The 19,651-nt window shown below is 41.1% G+C and overlaps 1 protein-coding gene across 1 annotated transcript in view; it reads left to right on the top strand.

Annotated features, from left to right (window-relative positions):
* Positions 1-413: 413 nt before the first annotated feature.
* Positions 414-19,651, top strand: part of NXN (nucleoredoxin) — a 230,416-nt gene continuing 211,178 nt past the window's right edge. The window contains exon 1 of the mRNA XM_089668446.1: positions 414-912. Within this exon, the coding sequence (XP_089524572.1) occupies positions 580-912 (333 nt within the window). The 5' untranslated portion in view covers positions 414-579. The remainder of the gene's footprint in view (positions 913-19,651) is intronic.

The following is a 19,651-nucleotide window of genomic DNA, read 5'->3' on the forward strand; positions in this document are numbered from 1 at the left end:
ACCGGACATGTGTGCTGGGAGCGCGCAGAGCGTGCGCTCTCAGCACATATGTTCTTTTTTAATAGAAAGCCAATGGTTGTAGTGTTTTGTATTGTTTTTGGGGTGCCGCTGCAATCCCATGTAATGTGTATGTTAAGGATTGTGTTACTAGATGGAAGACCATAAAGGAATTCTGGGATAAAGTAGGGGACCTGAGGATACTCCAGGGATTGAATTTTCTAGAATTCCAGTCAGAGAGTCCTTGTAAACAGTCAGCTCTCAGTCAGAGAATTGCCCTGACCAATATTAGATATATGAGGTAAAGGAAGGCCAGCAGTGGCCCACTTCCCACAGCCAGCTCTCCCCCCATGGCACCCAGGTGGCACTCTCTCCCACACACACAGCCCCCTCGGTCTCCTCCCCCTCTCTGCCTGTGCCCATGTGCAGCCGGCTCTCTCGGCCGCAGCCAATCGGCAGATTGCAGCGCGGACTCCGGCGCAGCTCGTGTGGCGCACGCGGCTCGTCCCCTCCCGGCCGCCGGGGAGCGCGTCTGTGAAGCCCGAACCTGTCCAGGAGCCATAGCGGGGAGGGCCGAGCAGAATGTCGGGACCGCAAGGGGAGAAGCGGGGCGGCGGCGGAGGAGAGTCCGTGCTGCTGTTGGAACTGCTAGGGGAGAAGCTGGTGACGGCGGAACGGGAGGAGGTGGACGTGCAGTCTCTGTGCTCCCGGGTCACTCTCATCGGGTTACTGTTCGGTTGTGGGGTGAGCGCCCCGTGCCAGCAGCTGCTGCCCGGCCTGACTGACTTCTACTGCAAGACACGGGAGCGCCTGGAGATCGTCTTCATCTCTTCAGACCCCGACCAGAAGAAATGGCAGCTCTTCCTCAAGGACATGCCCTGGCTGGCACTGCCCTACCAGGAGAAACACAAGAAGGTGAGTGCGGAGGACCCGGGTGCCTGCTATTGTTACCGAGCCTGGCATTCCTGGACTGAGGGGGGGGGGGGGAGGGGAGCCATGCCCCTGGCAGGACACACTGCCTACAGGTAGGCTCTGATTGGACAGGTGCTGCCCTGACAGGTTCACCCACCATAGAGAGTAGAGCCCCTGTGCCAGGACAGCCTCACCCAGCACCTTCCACCAACTCACCCTACACCTTGTCATGGTCCTCTGCCATTAATGTCACCCCCTTTATTAGAAGTACCCAACCCTACATCAGTGTGTTATAGGGGAACCTTGTTTATCACTGTTCTAGAACCATGATAGACTTGCAGTCTGATCTCTTCCACAGGATCATCTGATGCTCCCTGAGCTGTGAAGGCTGTTTATCCCTTTCTTGGAGGTTGAAAATCACAGTAGATAAGAACATGTATTCTAGTAGCTCCATTATTGCTCGCTTGATTTCTGAGAGCTGAATATTATCTATTTGTCAGAGTGGTTTTTTTAACTATACTGGATATAATGAAGTATTAACTTTTGTGGGTTTGTCATATATTGTGATTAGTGTTGGAAGCAGTCAGCAAAGACCGCCTGTGCAGGAACCATTTTCTAGCCCCTTCCCTTTTTAATTTACATACCCAAGTACAAACATTGGACATTCACTGTGCATAGATAGATGTAGGTGAAGGTCTTTGGGATGCTTTCTGAACTCACGGGCCATAGATAGACCTAGATTAGGAGCAGTTGGGATGCACTCTGAAATCTCTCACAGTCCATAGATAAAGGTGAAGAGCAGCCTTGGGGATGTTCTCCAAATTCTATCACAGTCTATAGATTATTATTATTATCATACAGGATTTATATAGCGCCAACAGTTTGCACAGCACTTTACAATATAAGGGAAACAGTACAATTACAATCATTTCAGTACAGAAGGAATAAGAGGGCCCTGCACATGGAGTTTACAATCTAAAGGATTTTATATGACTTGTAGATTTGACTGTGTCCTCTCCAACTCTGAGAGGAAAACAGCTTAGGGTAAGCTCCAAAAAGGAAAAAGCTGGGATATATAGATAAATAGATGTAGGTGAAGAGCAGTCTTTGGGATGCTCTCCAAGCTCTATCACAGTCCAAAAAATAGATGCAAGTAAAGAGAATCCTTTGGGATGCTCTTTGAACCTTTTCACACACCATAGATAGATGCAGGTTAAGAGCAGTTGGGATGCACTCTGAACTCTCTCGCAGACCATAGATATAGGTGTAGAGTAGCCTTGGGGATGTTCTCTAAACTCTATCACAGTCTGTATATAAATAGATGTAGGTGAGGAGCAGCCTTGGGGGTGTTCTCTAAACTTTATCATAGTATATAGACAAATAGATGTAGGTGAGGAGCAGTCTTTGGGATGTTCTCCAAAATATCAGTCTATAGATGAATTGATGTAAGTGAAGAGCAGACTTTGAGATGCACTTTGAACTCTATCATAGTCCATAGATAGATGTTGAGGAAAAGAAGCCTTTGGGATGCTTTCCAAACTCTATCACAGTTCATAAATAGCTGTAGGTGAAGATAATCCTTTGGGATGCACTCTGAACTCCCTCACTGTCCATAGATAGATGTAGGTGAAGAGCAGCCTTTGAGATGCTCTCCAAATTCTATCACAGTCTATAGATAAATTGATGTAGGTGAAGAGTAGCCTTTGACATGAACTTCGAGCTCTCTCAGAGTCCATAGATAGATGTTGGGGAAGGGTAGCCTTTGGGATGCAATCCAAACTCTATCAAAGTCCATAAATAGATGTACGTGAAGAGAATCCTTTGGGATGCTCTCTGAACTCTGTTACAGTCCATAGATAAATAGATGTAGGTAAAGAGCAGTTGGGATGAACTCTGAACTCTCTCATAGTCAATAGATGTAAGTGAACCAGCCTTTAGGATCTGCAAACTCTATCATCATTCATAGATATAGGTGAAGAGAATCCTTTGGAATGCCATCTGAACTCTCTTGGTCCATAGATAGGTGTTGAGAAAGAGCAGCCTTTGGGATGCTCTCGAAACTCTATCACAGTCTTTAGACAGATTGATAGATAGGTGTATTTGAAGAGAATGCTTTGGGATGCTCTTTGAACTCATGGTGCAAAGATAAATAGATATGGGTGAAAAGTAGACTCGGGATTCTATTCAAACTCCATTACCATTCATAGATAAAAGAGAAGAGAATCCTTTAGGATGCTGTCTGAGCTCTCTCATGGTTCATAGATGCTGGGAAAGGGTAGCCTTTGGGATGCTCTCCAAACTCTATCACAGTCTATAGATAGACATAGATGAAGATGTTCCTTGGGATGCTCTCTGAACTCTTTTATGGTCGGTAGACACATAGATGTAGGTTAAAAAAAAGTAGCCTTTGGGATGCTCTCTGAACTCTCTCATGGCCCATAGATATATAGACATTGGGAAAGTGTAGCCTTTTGGATGCTTTCCAAACTCAATCACAGTCTATAGATAGATAGATGTAAGTAAAGCAAATCCTTTAGGATGCTCTCTGAACTCTTTCATGGTCCATAGATATATGTAGGCAAGAAGTAACCTTTTGGATGCTATGAACTCCCTTGTGGTCCATAGATAGTTTGGAAAGAGTAGCCTTTGGGATGTCACCTCACAGTCACTTTCACAGTCCATAGATAAATAGATGTAGGTGGAGATTATACTTTGAAATGCTTTCTGAACTGTTCTGTGGTCCATACATAGACAGATGTAGGGGGAAAGTAGCCTTTGAAATGTTCTACAGACTCATCATGGTCCATAATATGTAACTGTTGTCATATAGAGAACAGCATAAGAACATGCAAAATCAATTATGCAGATCAATACATTTGGCAGCAAGGGAAGATGTTGCCCTTTGTACAACCCCATTTTTGAAGACCACTAGAACAGTTGGGGTATTGTGAAGAATGGCTTCTGCTTCTCACCTGTCCTAGATGAGCATGCTCAAGCTGTACTTGAAAGCAGGAGGGGGATCCAGGACTTGCCCATTCCTATCTTGTGCAAATGAACCCCTAATCCCAGAGGGCCCTCAAGCAGCAGCACAGCTCCTGAGTGTGACTAAGCCTGTATTTACATGGATATACAGATTTAGCCTTCCCATATTATACAGTAAACTTGGTAGGGGCAATGAGCAATCTTTTAATATTGCTTAAGAGACAAAGGTGTTTACTGTAAGAGCTTTGTGCCAAATGCAGTCATTATGGTAATCAAATCAGAATTCAGTTGGTAGTCAATTGATCTGCAATATACCTGTTTTTCTTTTTTTTTTCTGCACATTGAGCACTGCCATTGCATATACTGAAAAAGCCTTAGGACATGTAAACCTGGACATATCAAGCTGAGCACATTATAAAAAAGAATGCCTAAGTGGGATTACATTTTTTTTCTTTTTTTAAGTGTGTTTTGAATTGATTGGTAGATGTAGGTAGCTGGAGTTATATACAAAGCTTAGCATTTCATTTTAAGATTGAAATTGGCCTTGATTTCTCCCATACTTCCCTATTGGTCTATCAAAATACCATAATAAAGGACAAGTAGGGAAGCTTGAATGGGGTGGGGCAGACATAGTTTTTATAGGAAAACTTGGGATTTACATAACACTGGATCTGTGGATCATGTTGACAGGTAACCTCTGCTCACACATTTTCTAATGCTGTTTCAGTTGCCTGTGTTTGTGACTGGTTTTCTGTAACTCCTGTTTGAGTTTCCCTTATCAATCGATTTCTTCCTTCTAATGCAGGGTAGACAGTGTATGAATGAATCTGGATGGTTAGTGTGGGAGTGCATACTTTTGTATGTTTGTTTTGTTTTTATGTGAGATAACTGAGTCTCCATGTACACAGGGTGTTTTGATAACCCTGGTAAGGTTAGCTGTGTAAAGTCACGTTAAAAACGCAAGTTTTTCAGCGTTAGAGCGTTTTTACAGCTAAAAAACTCCTCTAGAAACCCACTAGCTCTGGGTTGTTTTCTAGCCAAAAAACATTGATTACAGTCTATGTGTGCATGGACACATAGGATAACATGATGGGGGGTTTACTGGCTGTAGAAAAAAACATCAAAAGCCAAAAACAGCCGCTGTAAAAATGTCCAGTGTGCATGATGACTTATTCTCTTTAGAATATTATTAAATACTATTCTTGTTTGTGCAACAGATGGCTCAGTGGTACAATATGCAAAGATATGTACCCCATATTTTAATGGCAGTTTCACTTTTAAGTATCTATTTGTTTTAGACATTGTTGCAAACTTTTTTTTTTTTTTTACCAGTTTTTGTAGCTCTGACATCCTGTGCAGTGTTTCACAGATTTCATTGAACTATTAACTGCTTCGCCTCTCACTCCTGTTCATCCCCCATGGACCAGAGCATTTTTAACATTTCTGCTATGGACCTGTTTATTCTGCAATAACTTTGTCATTGCTAAAGATAACAAGGTAATACATATATTGTTTTTTAAGGACCAACAAGGCTTTTTTTTCATTATGATTGTCTTGCAGCAATTTTTTTTTCCACAATCCTCGGACTATTAAACACTAGCCTACAGGGCACTTATACCCCCTTCCTGCCCAGGCCAGTTTTCAGCTTTCAGCGATGTCGCACTTTGAATGACAATTGCGCAATCATGCAACACTGTACCCATATGAAATTTTTATCATTTGTTTGAGACAGCTTTTTTTGGGTGATATTTAATCACCTCTGGGTTTTTTATTGTTTGCTAAACAAACCAAAAACAACTGAAAATTTTGAAAAAAAAAACACGTTTTTTTCTTAGTTTTTGTTATAACATTTTGTAAGTAAGTGATTTCTCTCCTTCACTGATGTGCAGTAATGAGGCTGCAGTGATTGGCACTGATAGGTGGCACTGATGAGGAGGCAGTAGTAGGTGGCACTGATGGACATTGACAGACATCACTGACGGGCACTGATTGGCGGCATTGATGGGCACTGATAGGCAGCACTGACTGGCTCTGATAGGCGGCACTGATAGGTGGTACTGACTGGCATTGATAGGTGGCACTGACTGGCACTGAAAGGCAGCTCCGATGGGCACTCATATGTGGCATTGATGTGCACTGGAAGGCACTAATATGTGGCATTGATGAGGCACTGATGGGCACTGGCAGGTGGCATTGATGGGCAATGACAGCTAGCATTGATGGGCACTGACAGCTGGCATTGATGGGCACTGACAGGTGGCATTGCTGGGGCTACAATGATCATCAGGGCACACTGATGATCAGTGTACATGTCCCCTCCGAGGAATGCCGATTACCAGCTCTCCTCTTGAGCTGTCAGCGTGACAGCTCGTGAGGAGAGAAATGCCGATAACCCGGCATTTCCCTATTTACATGTGATCAGCTGTGATTGGACACAGCTGATCACATGTCCGAGCCGACCTATGGACACATGTCCTATGGACACAGCGCACCAACGATCGCCGCGCTGCACGCTCCCACAGCTGCACATGCGTGGTTAGAGTGGGAGAACATCACATGATATCCTCCCAGAACAAGAGACCCGCCTTACGCCCGTCATTACCTTATATGGTGGGCGGGAGGCGGCTAAACATAACAAAATGAAACAAAACACACTTTTTCTTTTTGGGCCAGTACTAGTTTAGAAATAAATAGTGTTACTGCAGATAAAGCCAGCACATATTTTTTGTAATTCATCCTGTTTAAAATGATAATTCTGGTACAAAGCGATGCAAAGTTACTTACAAATTAAATAAGTTTTTTTTTTTTTTCCTTCAATTTTGTGCATTTTTAAATTGTGAAATGTGTAAACATATGTTAAATGAGTAAAACTATAAAAAAAAAACCAAAGAAAAGTTAAATAATAGTGATTAATAAAATAGAAACTAACAAAAAAAACAGGAGGAAAATAATAATTGAATGGATAAGGAGAATAAGGAGTTAATTAGGGCTGATTAGTGTAAACTAAAGGTTAATAAGGGGTTGAACAAAGAAACCTTTTATTAAAAAAAAAAAACAAAAACTTATTTTTTACTTGTCAGATTGCTTTAACTGACTTCATCTGCAGTTAGTAGCATCTGAGCAATGTTATTTCTAAATGCTGTCAGACTGCTGTTTTTTTTTTTTTTTTGACAGCTAAAATTGTTGGCCTTCTCTGTGTACACAGCCACGCTGCTTTGATTAATCACTGCTAAATTGCTGTGTACTGGAAGGGGGGAGCAGGGAAGAAGGACTGGATGTGCTATACACCTCCTAGGTGTGCAATGATGACTTTTTTGGAAGTCTGGAACTAATCTTTGGAAGCAGTTGAGAGCAAACTGATATTAGCATAGGGCAGTAAACACAGTCAATCGGGTTTCAGGGGACTGAGGTCACATTAGTGAAAGGTGAGCTATTGTTGCTTGCCTTGGGTTGGGGAATTATGCCCTTAAAATTAACCTGGTGCTCTGTTAATTCTAAGCGATCCTTTTTTAAGTTTTATGAGATAATTTCAGATTGCTGTATGCAGTGGGAAAATGGAAATTGTTGGGTTGTTAAACTTGGGTCACAGTGTGCTAGAAAATGTAAATTGTAATAATGCTAACAGGGTGTTCTTGTATGTAATTAGTTTTGAAAGCATGTCCATGTTGCCTTCTAGACAAGAAACATTTAATTGTCTTGCTACGGTTACGTATGGAGGTCACAGTTGTACATATTATTGGATTTGTTGAGTAATGTTGAGGGGATGTTTTTTTTTTAAAAAATGGCCCTTTAAATGAATATTAAGCTTCAGAGATGGTCAAAAGCAACATGTTGGGTATAGGAAACAAAGCTAAAAATGTAAATACTTCATGTCAGCATCGGGAAATTGAACATATGCAAAAATGTAACATTGAGTCCTGTAATCAGCCATATCTTGCCATTTTTCTAACGGCTGATAACAGATCATTTCAGAATTTGGAGGATTGCAGAGCAGCAAGCAAGTTTGGTGTAAGTGGCAAACCACTTAGCCACTGTGGAAATGATCAAGAGGCCTAGTCTTTTTATGTACAAAGTTTGAGGGGCAGCTTGCATCTTCTGCTTTCAGCAGAATATGTACTAACTGATAAGGCATTAGAATGCTAGTTCAGAGAACCACAAAGATGTCAGATGGAAACTCTGGAAAAAATATGGGCACAAAACCTAATGTCCCAAAAAGATCTTATGCAGATTGAAAAATAAATATGGTACAGCATAAAAGCGGAGAACTCTATTTAGGGGCAAAGTTTATAATGAAAAATGAGAAAATGGTTATTATTCAAAAGTGCCTAATTTGGTCACTGTAATCTTAGCCAACACGTTTCAGGGTTTTAGTATATTCTCTCCGCCAGGGTTGTATAATTACAGTGGGGCAAAAAAGTATTTAGTCAGCCACCAATTGTGCAAGTTCTCCCACTTAAAAAGATGAGAGAGGCCTGTAATCGGCATCATAGGTAGACCTCAACTATGAGAGACAAAATGAGAAAAAAAATTTAGACAATCACATTGGCTGATTTGGAAATAATTTATTTGCAAATTATGGTGGAAAATAAGTATTTGGTCAATATCAAAAGTTCATGTCAATACTTTGTTATATATCTTTTGTTGGCAATGACAGAGGTCAAACGTTTCCTGTAAGTCTTCACAAGGTTGGCACACACTGTTGCTGGTATGTTGGCCCATTCCTCCATGCAGATCTCCTCTAGAGCAGTGATGTTTTGGGGCTGTCGCTGGGCAACACAGACTTTCAACTCCCTCCAAAGGTTTTCTATGGGGTTGAGATCTGGTGTAAAATTTGAGTTGCCATCATCAGATGTATGCTAATGTTTACAACGCAGAAGAATGTTTGTACAACCCTTATGCAATGTGCTATCCATTAGCACAGATGTACAGTATCTCACAGAAGTGAGTACACCCCTCACATTTTTGTAAATATTTTATTCTATCTTTTCATGTGACAACACTGAAGAAATTACACTTTGCTACAATGCAAAGTAGTGAGTGTACAGCTTGTATAACAGTGTAAATTTGCTGTCCCCTCAAAATAACTCAACACACAGCCATTAATGTCTAAACCGCTGGCAACAAAAGTGAGTACACCCCAAAGTGAAAATGTCCAAATTGGGCCTAAAGTGGCAATATTTTATGGCACTACCATTATTTTCCAGCACTGCCTTAACCCTCTTGGGCATGGAGTTCACCAGAGCTTCACAGGTTGCCATTGGAGTCCTCTTCCACTCCTTCATGATGACATCATGGAGCTGGTGGATGTTAGAGACCTTGCGCTCCTCCACCTTCCGTTTGAGGATGCCCCACAGATTCTCAATATGGTTTAGGTCTTGAGAAAAAAAAAAGTTTTCTTAGTTTTTGTTATACAATTTTGTAAATAAATTGATTTTTCTCCTTCACTGATGTGTGCTAATGAGGCTGCAGTGATGGGGAGGCACTGGTAGGTGGCACTGATGGGCATTGACAGGCATCACTGATGGGCACTGAAAGGCAGCACTCATACATGGCACTGATAGGCGGCACTGTTAGGCGGCACTGACTGGCACTGTTAGGCGGCACTGATAGGCAGTACTGACTGGCACTGATAGGCGGCACTGACTGGCAGCACTGATAGGCGGCACTGACTGGCATTGATAGGTGGCACTGACTGGCACTGATAGGTGACACTGAAAGGCAGCTCATATGGGCACTGATAAGTGGCATTGGTGTGCTGGTAGGCACTGATATGTGGCATTGATGGGCACTGGCAGGTGGCATGGATGAGCACTGACAGGTGGCACTGATGGACACTGACAGGTGGCATTGCTGGGGCTACACTGATCATCAGGGCCCTGATGATCAGTGCACATGTCCCCTCTGAGGGATGCTGCTTACCTGCTCTCATCTCCTCTCAAGCTGTCAGTGTGATTTACATGCGATCAGTTGTGATTGGACACAGCTGATCACATGACTGAGACGGCATCTTCAGCTCTTTCCGTTGATCGGTGATCCGCTGTGTCTGAGGGGCACAGCGCACCACCAATTGCTGCGCTGTGCACTCCTGGAGCTGCGCATGCGTGGCTAGAATGGGAGGACATCATATGACTTGCGCCCGTCATTACCTTATATGGTGGGCGGGAGGTGGTTAAAATAACCTGAGCATAGCCCCTTGAAGGAGCTAGTGTTGCTGGTGAAATAACATCAAGATTATGGTTCTAGTCTGACTGATATGTGGCTCCTTCTTATGCTCTTTCTGATTTAACGGGATCAGAGCTGGTGCTTATCCATTGACTACTAAAATATCCAGTGCCTCAAATGAGGGCGGGGATTAGCCCTGTGTAAGCTCCACGTTGTGGCTTGCTATACGTATTTTCTGCTGGGAGGGAATGCATTAAAGGGAACCTGCTTGGGGAAGGCTTGTTCACATAAAATCCACATTAAAGCAGTATTAAACCCAAAACCATAAATGTAATGTATTGCAGCTCCAAGATGTGGTGGTCGCATTAGTTTTTTGTTTTTTTTTAACTTTTTCCCCTCGGTTTTCGCTTGGTGATCAGGCCAGTAACACACCTCCTGTATGTGCCCCCACTCTGGATGAAGGAGCACAGGGTGCATGAATGACATCCTCCAGCAATAAAACTCTGAGGCTAGGTTCACACTGCTGCAATCAGATTTTGGTCTGACTTGCAATGCAATTATGTAGCACAACATGGATGTAGTTTGCATATTCTGTGGGGCCAAAAATGTGGTGGAATTGCACCAAAGTAACGCAGGAAGCTTTTCCAAAATCACACTGTGCTGCGTTGCATTGATTTGAATGGGCACCTTTGACACAATGTAATTTCCATTGCTATGCATTTCTGCATGACTCAAGTTGCATCTGAAATTGCACTAATGTGAATGGGCCCTAATAGATGATACAAAGATTATACCGCCAGGCATAATTTAAGCAGCGAGTTGGTAGTGGGTTTGATATAACTATATTTGTTCTTTAGATTCAGTTTCTGGTTAGTTTATAGATAAGTGGGTGTTTATATTTCTGTATTTGTTTGCCTGACAATAGGTCTGCTTTAAATGTAATTCTTCTGAATAGAGTGTGTCATCCATTTAGGAATCTGTAAAACTGTAGCATTGAAAGACCATATGGCACACTTGTGCTTTGAAACAAGGTTTGCTTCTTGTGTATTGGCCAACATATTTTGACATCAGCAGGTGTCTGCTGGAATGCCACTGCTCTGTAAATATCAGTTTGTATTCTCAAGTGTACAGCAATTAATCAATGGCAGTGACAAAACAGGGTTTATACATCAGATGTTTGTTCAGCAGAGAATAGAAATTATTCTGTATCTCTTAATGTGGTTTCTCTTGTAGGCAAGTGAATGGTATATGTTTGGAGTATGCTAATTAATAAACAAAAAGGAAAACATATACATACAGTATGTTGCCAGATCAGGTAGCACATCAATTGGATTTTGTTAGTATTGGCTGATGTGCTAACCTGAGGTGTTGCCAAGTATGCTAATTTTAAGGAGAAAGTCCAGACACAAAATCATGTGAAAACTGCTGATGCAGCTCAGAAAACGTTACCTTCTTGCTTAGGTATATAATCTAAAGCCAAAACAGTTTTTTTTAAGTTTTGGATAGAGTAGGGGAGGGTTAAAGTAATATTAAAGGCTAACATATATATTTGTTTATTCAAAATAAAAAAGACATTATACTTACCTGCTTTGTGCAAAGATATCTTACAGAGCAGTCCCTTACTACCTCTTTTGCGGTCCCCCTCCGGCGCTGTCTGCTTTTCCCTGCTGATGGTGCCTCCTTAGCAAACCATGTGCTGTGGGAGTGCTCCTAACCAAGTTGTGCATCCATAGACACAGCGGCAATAAGCCATGCCCCCCCTATCTTCTCACAGACATTTGACAGCAGCAGGAGCCTATGTCTCTGGCTACGCTGGAAGAGAGAGGAGTGGTGCAGCAAGGAGAGCGCCGTAGTGATAAAATAAGTGGCAGCACAGTGGCTAAATGGTTAGCACTTCCGCCTGGCAGCACTAGGGTCGTTGGTTCGAATCCCAGCCATGGCACCACCTGCCTGGAGTTTGCATGTTCTCCCTGTGCCTGCGTGGGTTTCCTCCGGGTACTCCGGTTTCCTCCTACACTCCAAAGACATGCTGGTAGGTTAATTGGATCCTGTCTAAATTGCCCTAATATGTGTATGTATGAATGTGAGTTAGGGACCTTAGATTGTACTCCCCTTGATGGTTAGGGACTGATGTGAATGTACAATATATATATATATATATATATAAAGCTCTGCGTAAATTGACGGCGCTATATAAGTACCTGAAATAAATAAATAAGTGTTTAGAGTTGGGTGTAGGGAATGTATTGAGGTTAAATACCAGTTTGACTCTAGAACCACTGTCATTTTTTTGCCATCTACATTATGTCTCTGTAGGTTTTCCCTTCGTTCCCTGTCTGGTAGACTCCACTAGAAGTGAAAGGCACTTGTTACCGAAACTGTCCTCATTAGGCCCCTTTCACACAAACGGTTAGATTTTAGCTTTTAGCTACAGTTAGAGGAACTTATTTACTGCAGCTAAATGCAGACAATGCATCCCTATGGCTCCATTCACACACTGTGTTTAGCAAAGTTTTCATAACATATGGTTTTATGCATTTAGAAAAAATAAAGTTTACAGCTTCTAGGAGCGATGTACCGCAGCTATCTGTACATAAATGCAGTTAATCGCAGTACAAAGAAAAAATGAGTAAACAGTTGCTATAGAAAAGCAAGGATTTACTACCGCAGCTAAATGCAGCCACATGTAAATTCATGTAATCGCAGCTAAACACAATGTACAAACGCAAGTGATCTCTGTGCCAGGAGTGTTGGAATTTCAAAATAAAAAAACATACATTTACAAGCGGCAGAACAACCGCCTGTGTGAAAGAAGCCTTAGAAGGTTTCCCTTTTTTCTTTTCTGGTGGTGACTCAAATTTTTGAATTTGCCTCCACTTTCCCAGTGATCAGGACAAGCAGAGTGAATCTCCCAGAGATAGAAAGAGAAATAAAAACCAGACGGGTTCTGTCCCCTCACCACTCTACGTCACATTATTAACACGACAATTGTTACTGCCTTTTTCACAAACTATAAAATGTATTTTCATCACAAACCAATTGAGTTCTGTCCGTGATACTTTTTTTATTTGCACTAACATACAGTTTTGAGGACAAGCTTTCGGGGTATGTCCCTTTCTTCAAGGTCCGAGCAGTACTATTACCACTCTATCCAAATCTAGTTTAGTATATGCAGGTTTTATTTAATTTTTTCTTTTGCCACAGAGTGAAAGCCTCTTTGGAAGAACTGTGATTGGAACAGGAGACTTTAAGTTATTCTGTGTTGTTCAATCACCACTCCTACTTCATATAATGTCATCATTCAGGGCTTGTTCACACCAGAACACAGTGCAGTTAAGACGTGTTCCATGCGCATTTCCAGCAATGTGATCAATAATGCATTGCCTTTGCTATCTGCTGTGGGTACATTGTCAACTTCGCTCCAAACACAGATTGCAAATTCAGTGGGTTTGTGGGCACCAGATGGCATGTTGCAGGACATTTTTCAAGTGCAGTGCATACACTATTTTTATACGTTCTGGTGTGATTTGCAGTCCATTCAAATGAATGGCTGCCAAATCGCATTGCAGGGGAACTCCCAGAAATCATGCAGGAACGCTAACTGCATTACTGTGCAATTCTGGTGTGTACCCTTAATATTAAATCACTTTTGAATCACTTTTTTGTACACTGCTACATATGTGGAGCAGTGTATGAATATTTTTGTAATCACTAGTGATGTCCATAACAAGACTGCATCATGGATTTATATAGTTAGACTGAGAAGCAGTCATACAAATGTGCCGTTAATCCCAATGTGTGATGTGGAGATGACGTCTAGAGGTTGCCAAACACACTAAATTTGATTTTACAATCTCTGTACAATTTCATTTAAGATTACCACATTTACCACTTGTAATATAAGGACAGACCTAGACAATCCAGTCAATTTCTATCCAATCGCACAAACCCTTAGATTACATAGTTGTTGGTAGATCTAAAGGAGATTGTACAATTAGAATGTATAGTGTATGGTCAGCTTTAAGCAGATCAGTCTCCTGATACATCGAACCTATGATCAGTTTGGTTCGTCAGTTGTCATCAGAAAATAGATTCAGCCACACACACGGCCACAGCTCAGGAGCTGATGTGTGACTGAATGTATACTTGACATTTAGGTTCTTTTGAATTGGACAGTTACTAAATGACAGGCCGAATACACCAGTGCTTAAAGCAGAATTCCACCCAAAATCAGAAGCTCCGCTTCACTGCCTTCTCCCCCCCCCTCTGCTGCCACATTTGACACTTTTTTGGGGTAGTAAGTACATGGTTTTGACACTCCCTTTTCTGGCTCTGTTCACCGCGGCGGACTGAAGTTCAGCCCCCCTCCTTCCCCCACAACCTTCGGGGACACTTTATTATTATTATAATACAGGATTTATATAGCACCAATAGTTTGCGCAGCGCTTTACAATATAAGGGAGACAGTACAATTATAATACATTTCAGTACAGAAGGAATAGGAGTGCCCTGCTCGTGGAGCTTACAATCTAAAGGTCTCTACAGGTCCTAGAAGTGCAGTGCGTCTCTACAGGTCCCAAAAAGTGCAGTGCGCTCTGCAAGGCTTCACAGTTTCCCTTAGTCAAGATTGCGGTGCCAGCACCCCATACCTGATAGAAGAATTGGCTCGAGTGAGGACGCTGCTGAATGCCTGGACAGGTAAGTGCCATAATATTAAAAGGCAGCAGCTACAGTAATTTTAGCTGCTGACATTTACATTGTTTTGGGGGGGCAGGCAGAACTCCTCTTTAGCCACTTTACGTCCGGACACTTTCAACCCCTTCCTGTCCAGGCCAATTATCAGCTTTCAGTGCTATCACACTTTGACAATTGCGTGGTCATGCAACACTGTACCCATATGAATCTTTTAGCATTTTTTTGAGACAGATAAAACTTTATTTTGGTGGTATTTATTCACCACTGGGATTTTTATTTTTTTTTTGCTATATAAATGAAAAAGTTCAAAAATGTTGAAAATAAGTGTTTTTCTTATAACATTTATAAGAAAAACACTTATTTTCTTATAAATTTATAAAATTAAAAATAAAAATAACCCAAATTAGTTTATAACCAAAAATTATAATTATTAAAAAAAATTTTTTACAGTTTTATTTTATTTTTTATATTATTTATTTATTTTAACATGCTGTCACCCCAGCAGTACAATGTCACCATAGTGACACTGTACGACTTGTGGGGGGTGATTAAAATTTTTTTTTTTTTTACACTGATTGATTTTACACCCATAAAGGCTGTAAAAGCAATCATTTCTCCTTATACCATGTGGCCTCTGTGATTATTCACAGATTTCACATGTAGTAAGCAATGATGTCAGAAGTGACATCTTGCTTACTACTATTCATGTGATCACTGATTGGCCAATCAGTGATCACATGATCGGGACCTCACACAGACGGTCCCGTACAGTGATCGGCACCGGATCGCTCCCAGGGAGCGCGCACAAGCAGGGAAGCAGGGAGGATGTTTATAAATGGCCCCCCCACCCCTGCACTTCTCCCGTCCGGCTGTTTATGTACATGGGCCAGACGGGAAGTGGTTAAAGAAAAATATTTTTTAAAGGAAATTGAAGAAGGCAAAAACAAATACAACAAGTAATTTTGCTGTTTAGAATGATAATACATGATCCAAGGGACAAACGTTTGAATGCTGTCATATATATCTGTAGAAATTGAGAGGGGTTCTTTAATTTTGGCTATATGTAAAATACATTAAATACACCCATTGCTTTGAATCAGAGACTAAAGCTGGCCATACACTGTGTGAATTTGGTGGGTGGTTCTACAGCTCTGTTCTGCACGACAGAAGTCAGTCGTTTAAAGAATCCTGCTGGAAATTTTCTGCTCAAACAGTGGCTGCATCTATTTAGATGCAGCCGCTGTTCAAGTATTTTGACAGCTGACAGTGAAAATACAATAGCTGCAACGGAAGATTTGTTCATTGCATGCATAGTATGAATGTAGACCTGCAGGCTGAACAAAAAAAAAGGGTCATTGTATGGCTAGCTTTAGTTTTAGCACGAAAAGAATTGACTTGTTTGGAAAATGTGTCTCTGGTGAAATGAATAACAAAAGACTTTAGTCCTGAGCTATGTGACTGCAATCTGTGCTTTATGATGGCTACTGTAAGTTGCCATTGTTTACTTTGGGGAGGCCAGCTATACATGGAAGAAATTCCAAATATGTGACAGAAGATGTGAGCACAGATTTTTAGAGCAGAAACGTTAATATAGAAGTTAATCCTAGTGCATGGTTTATTTTTGTAAAGTGGTAAAACATTTTGAGATTTTGTCCTAACACAGAACCAGGTGCAGATAAAACAACCTAGGCCACCCATCCTGCAGATTTCTTAACCACTTTCATGCCTAACAGATCCTTGGTTGTCTTAAACGAAAGTGGAGCTGTAACCCATAGATACCAAATTCAAGCTGTCTGTTGCAGTTTGGACACGGAAAGGAACAATCTGGATTGTTGTCGGTAAAAAGATCACTGTACTGTGCTATAATCATAGCGTCATCTGACCATTACAAATCGTTTAATCCTGGTAGGAATTTGATTAGCTTAATCAGATTTGTGCAGTTCTGTTAGGGGTGTAACTAGGAATTTCATTTAGTGTGTGTGTGTCTTTTCATTGTTCCACTAATTTCACAATAAACATCTTGTTGAAAAGTATCTTGTAGAACCTTCTACAAGATATAATTTGCCAATTGGGCAGGTGGTACAGTAGACACTCTTCTGAGGTCCAGACAGCATGAGTAAGTTGTGCAAATCTTGCCAATAATACAGGATAGCACATAGCCAGCAAGCAGAGAATCTTCTAAATTGGTGCAGTAAAACAGATAGCAGTGTCTTTATGCATGGACACCATGGAAATGAAATTGCATACTTTTCCATATATCTAAAGTCACTTTTCTGTTGAGACCATCAAATCAAATTTTATGGACTGAAAATGTGAAGCAAGTAGATAATGATAAAAACCTAAAACCAGAAGTAAGAACAACACAGTTCTAAGGTAATATTTCAGCTCTTTCTTCACTTCAGGGTTCAGGAATTTCACACTTGACTTTTCGATGACAGGGCCTAGTGCTGACCGCCTACAGTTTACGCTGTCTTGTTTTCTACTTTGTCACAAAGCAATTGCTTTGTTCCTAGTGTTCCAGCTTCTGTGGTTTCTTTGTCACATTGTAACTGGATTTTATGGTTGTCTGACATCAACAGTTATATTAGGATAAGTCTGTTCCTTTCAGCTTAGCCAAGGCTCATTTACCTAAGCTCAAGTCTGTTGAAAACAGTTTTTTGGTTTGTGATGCTTTGCTGTATCTTATCTCTAGTTTAACCCTAGGCTTGTGTTTCTTTTTGCTTTTTTTTTTTTACTCTCATCTCCAACTTCTAACATTCTGCTGAAACATTGTAATAGTACTGCTCGCACCTTGAAGAAAGGGACATACCCTGAAAGCTTGTCCTCAAAATTGTATGTTAGTGCAAATATAAAAAGTATCACGGACAGAACTCAATTGGTTTGTTATGAAAATACATTTTATAGTTCGTGAAAAAGGCAGTAACAATTGTTGTGCTAATAATGTGACGTATAAAATAAACATGGAAAGGAAAAATGCAGCTATATATATATATATATAATGCAGTGATGTGAAAGTCAGTTTACAGAGCTTTTGCATTCCCCTTGTTAGGTGTTCTCTCATTCTTTGTGTAGAACTTTTTAAAGTGCAACTAAAGGCAAAACTTTTTTTTCATTTTGTATAGAGTAAGTGAAGGTTATAGCCCCTGTGACAGTTTTTGCCATCTGTGTTCCATTGAGGAGATTTCTCTTCACTTGTCTCTCACTGTCAAAACAGGAAGTGAGAAGAAATTCCTCTAAAGTGAGAGAATCCCAGACCGACTCCAGAACTTTTACTTTCACGTTCGATGATAACCGTAAGCAGGACAAATAGAGAGGTTGAATCTCCCTAATGAGGCCACAGACGGCAATAAAAACTGACAGGTATTGTAATCCCTCTCCACTCTGTCCAAAATTAGAAAAAAAAGTTTTGCCTTTAGTTAGCTTTACAATAAGAACAGATTTTATTTCTGCAAAGCTCTGCTCATTATGTAGGTTTAGGCCTCGTTCAAACTTGACAATATCGTACGCCAGGGCAGGGCCATGTTTACCTGCACAGAGATGGACAAGTGTTCCGTGTAGGCAGTCTCATTGATGTCTATTGGGACACAAAGGCTGCATGGATAAAGCTGCTATGTATTTAGATGACATCTGTGTAGGTACACACTCCATTTGGCACATTCACAACACTGAGCTGCAAGGGTGTGTACTGTAAAGGGCAGTGAAGTGGGAAGCACAATGTGACATTTCAATAAAGGTTATTTAAAATAAAAAGTAAACAATGCAGTGCTCCACAATCTGCACATTGGAACTGCAGTTATCCAGCCGCATCGTACCGCAATACCAGCTGATGGATTGTAGCGCCTCAGCTAGTGTGAACAATCCCTTAAAGAGATTCCCTTTTATGTGCCCAGAATGCTGTTGTGCAGTTAGCAGTAGAAATGGATTTGGGTTTGTTTGACTTCCTGTAATGCAGTGCATCATATATGTTTTTAAAATAAACATTGGAATCTGAGACAGAGAGCCAGAAAAAGTAGGATAGCATAGAAAACAGAAGTTTTCTTTTATATTCTCTGTCTCTGTTGACCCTAAAGACGGCTATAGACCATTTGAATCTCGGCCGGTTCAGCAGGGACCAGCCGAGATTCAAACCATGTATGGGCAGGCTGTCTGTACCCAAGCTGATCAATCAACTTGGGTATAACAAGCCTGCTGATTTTACATGCGATTATTGATAGCGGCTGTGATAGCAGCTAGCAGTAATCACTGTTAGGGTGGAGACAGCTGCCCTCCACCAGGAACAAGAAAGGGTGCTATATGTTTCCTTGATGCCAGTTTTCTCAGACTCCATAAGTATTGTTCTCTTGTGTGTCCTACTCTTTCCTGTTTTTGATCTTTTCTATTTTACAAAAGTACACAGAGGTAAGATGAGGCTGTGAACAGTCAACAAAGCCTAAGGTGTCTTGTGACATTGTAACAGAAGCTGTTTGGATTCAATTATATTGCTTTGTGTCTGAACAGTAGAAAATGGCTACATTCACACTGAATTTACCATAACATTTTAAAATGTGCCTGAAAATTGGCAGCAGGTTGTTTATTTTACCCAGTTAGCAAACTACCACATGACAAAGTGACCTTTTGGAGCTGTCAGATGTTTTGAAATACTTTTAAATGTGAACAAAAAAGTCCCTTTAGCACCTATTTGTTTTTTTGGGGATGGTGTACAGGTTAGTTGTTTAGGCAAATACTTGGCTTGGAGTAGTTGTCCCAAAAGAATATGAACCGCTTTTTTGGCTTTCAGCGAGTGATGGAACAGTGCAATTCAACCTTCATTTCCGCATATCAAAATTTGTCTTTTACTTTGGTTTCTCTATTTAAAAGGCAAATATTGCTACTTTAAATAATGACATGTTATGTTACACCACAA

The sequence above is a fragment of the Staurois parvus genome, unplaced genomic scaffold, assembly GCF_062004578.1.
Source record: "Staurois parvus isolate SC_StPar_1 unplaced genomic scaffold, SC_StPar_1.0 ptg000058l, whole genome shotgun sequence".
Taxonomy (NCBI): domain Eukaryota; kingdom Metazoa; phylum Chordata; class Amphibia; order Anura; family Ranidae; genus Staurois; species Staurois parvus.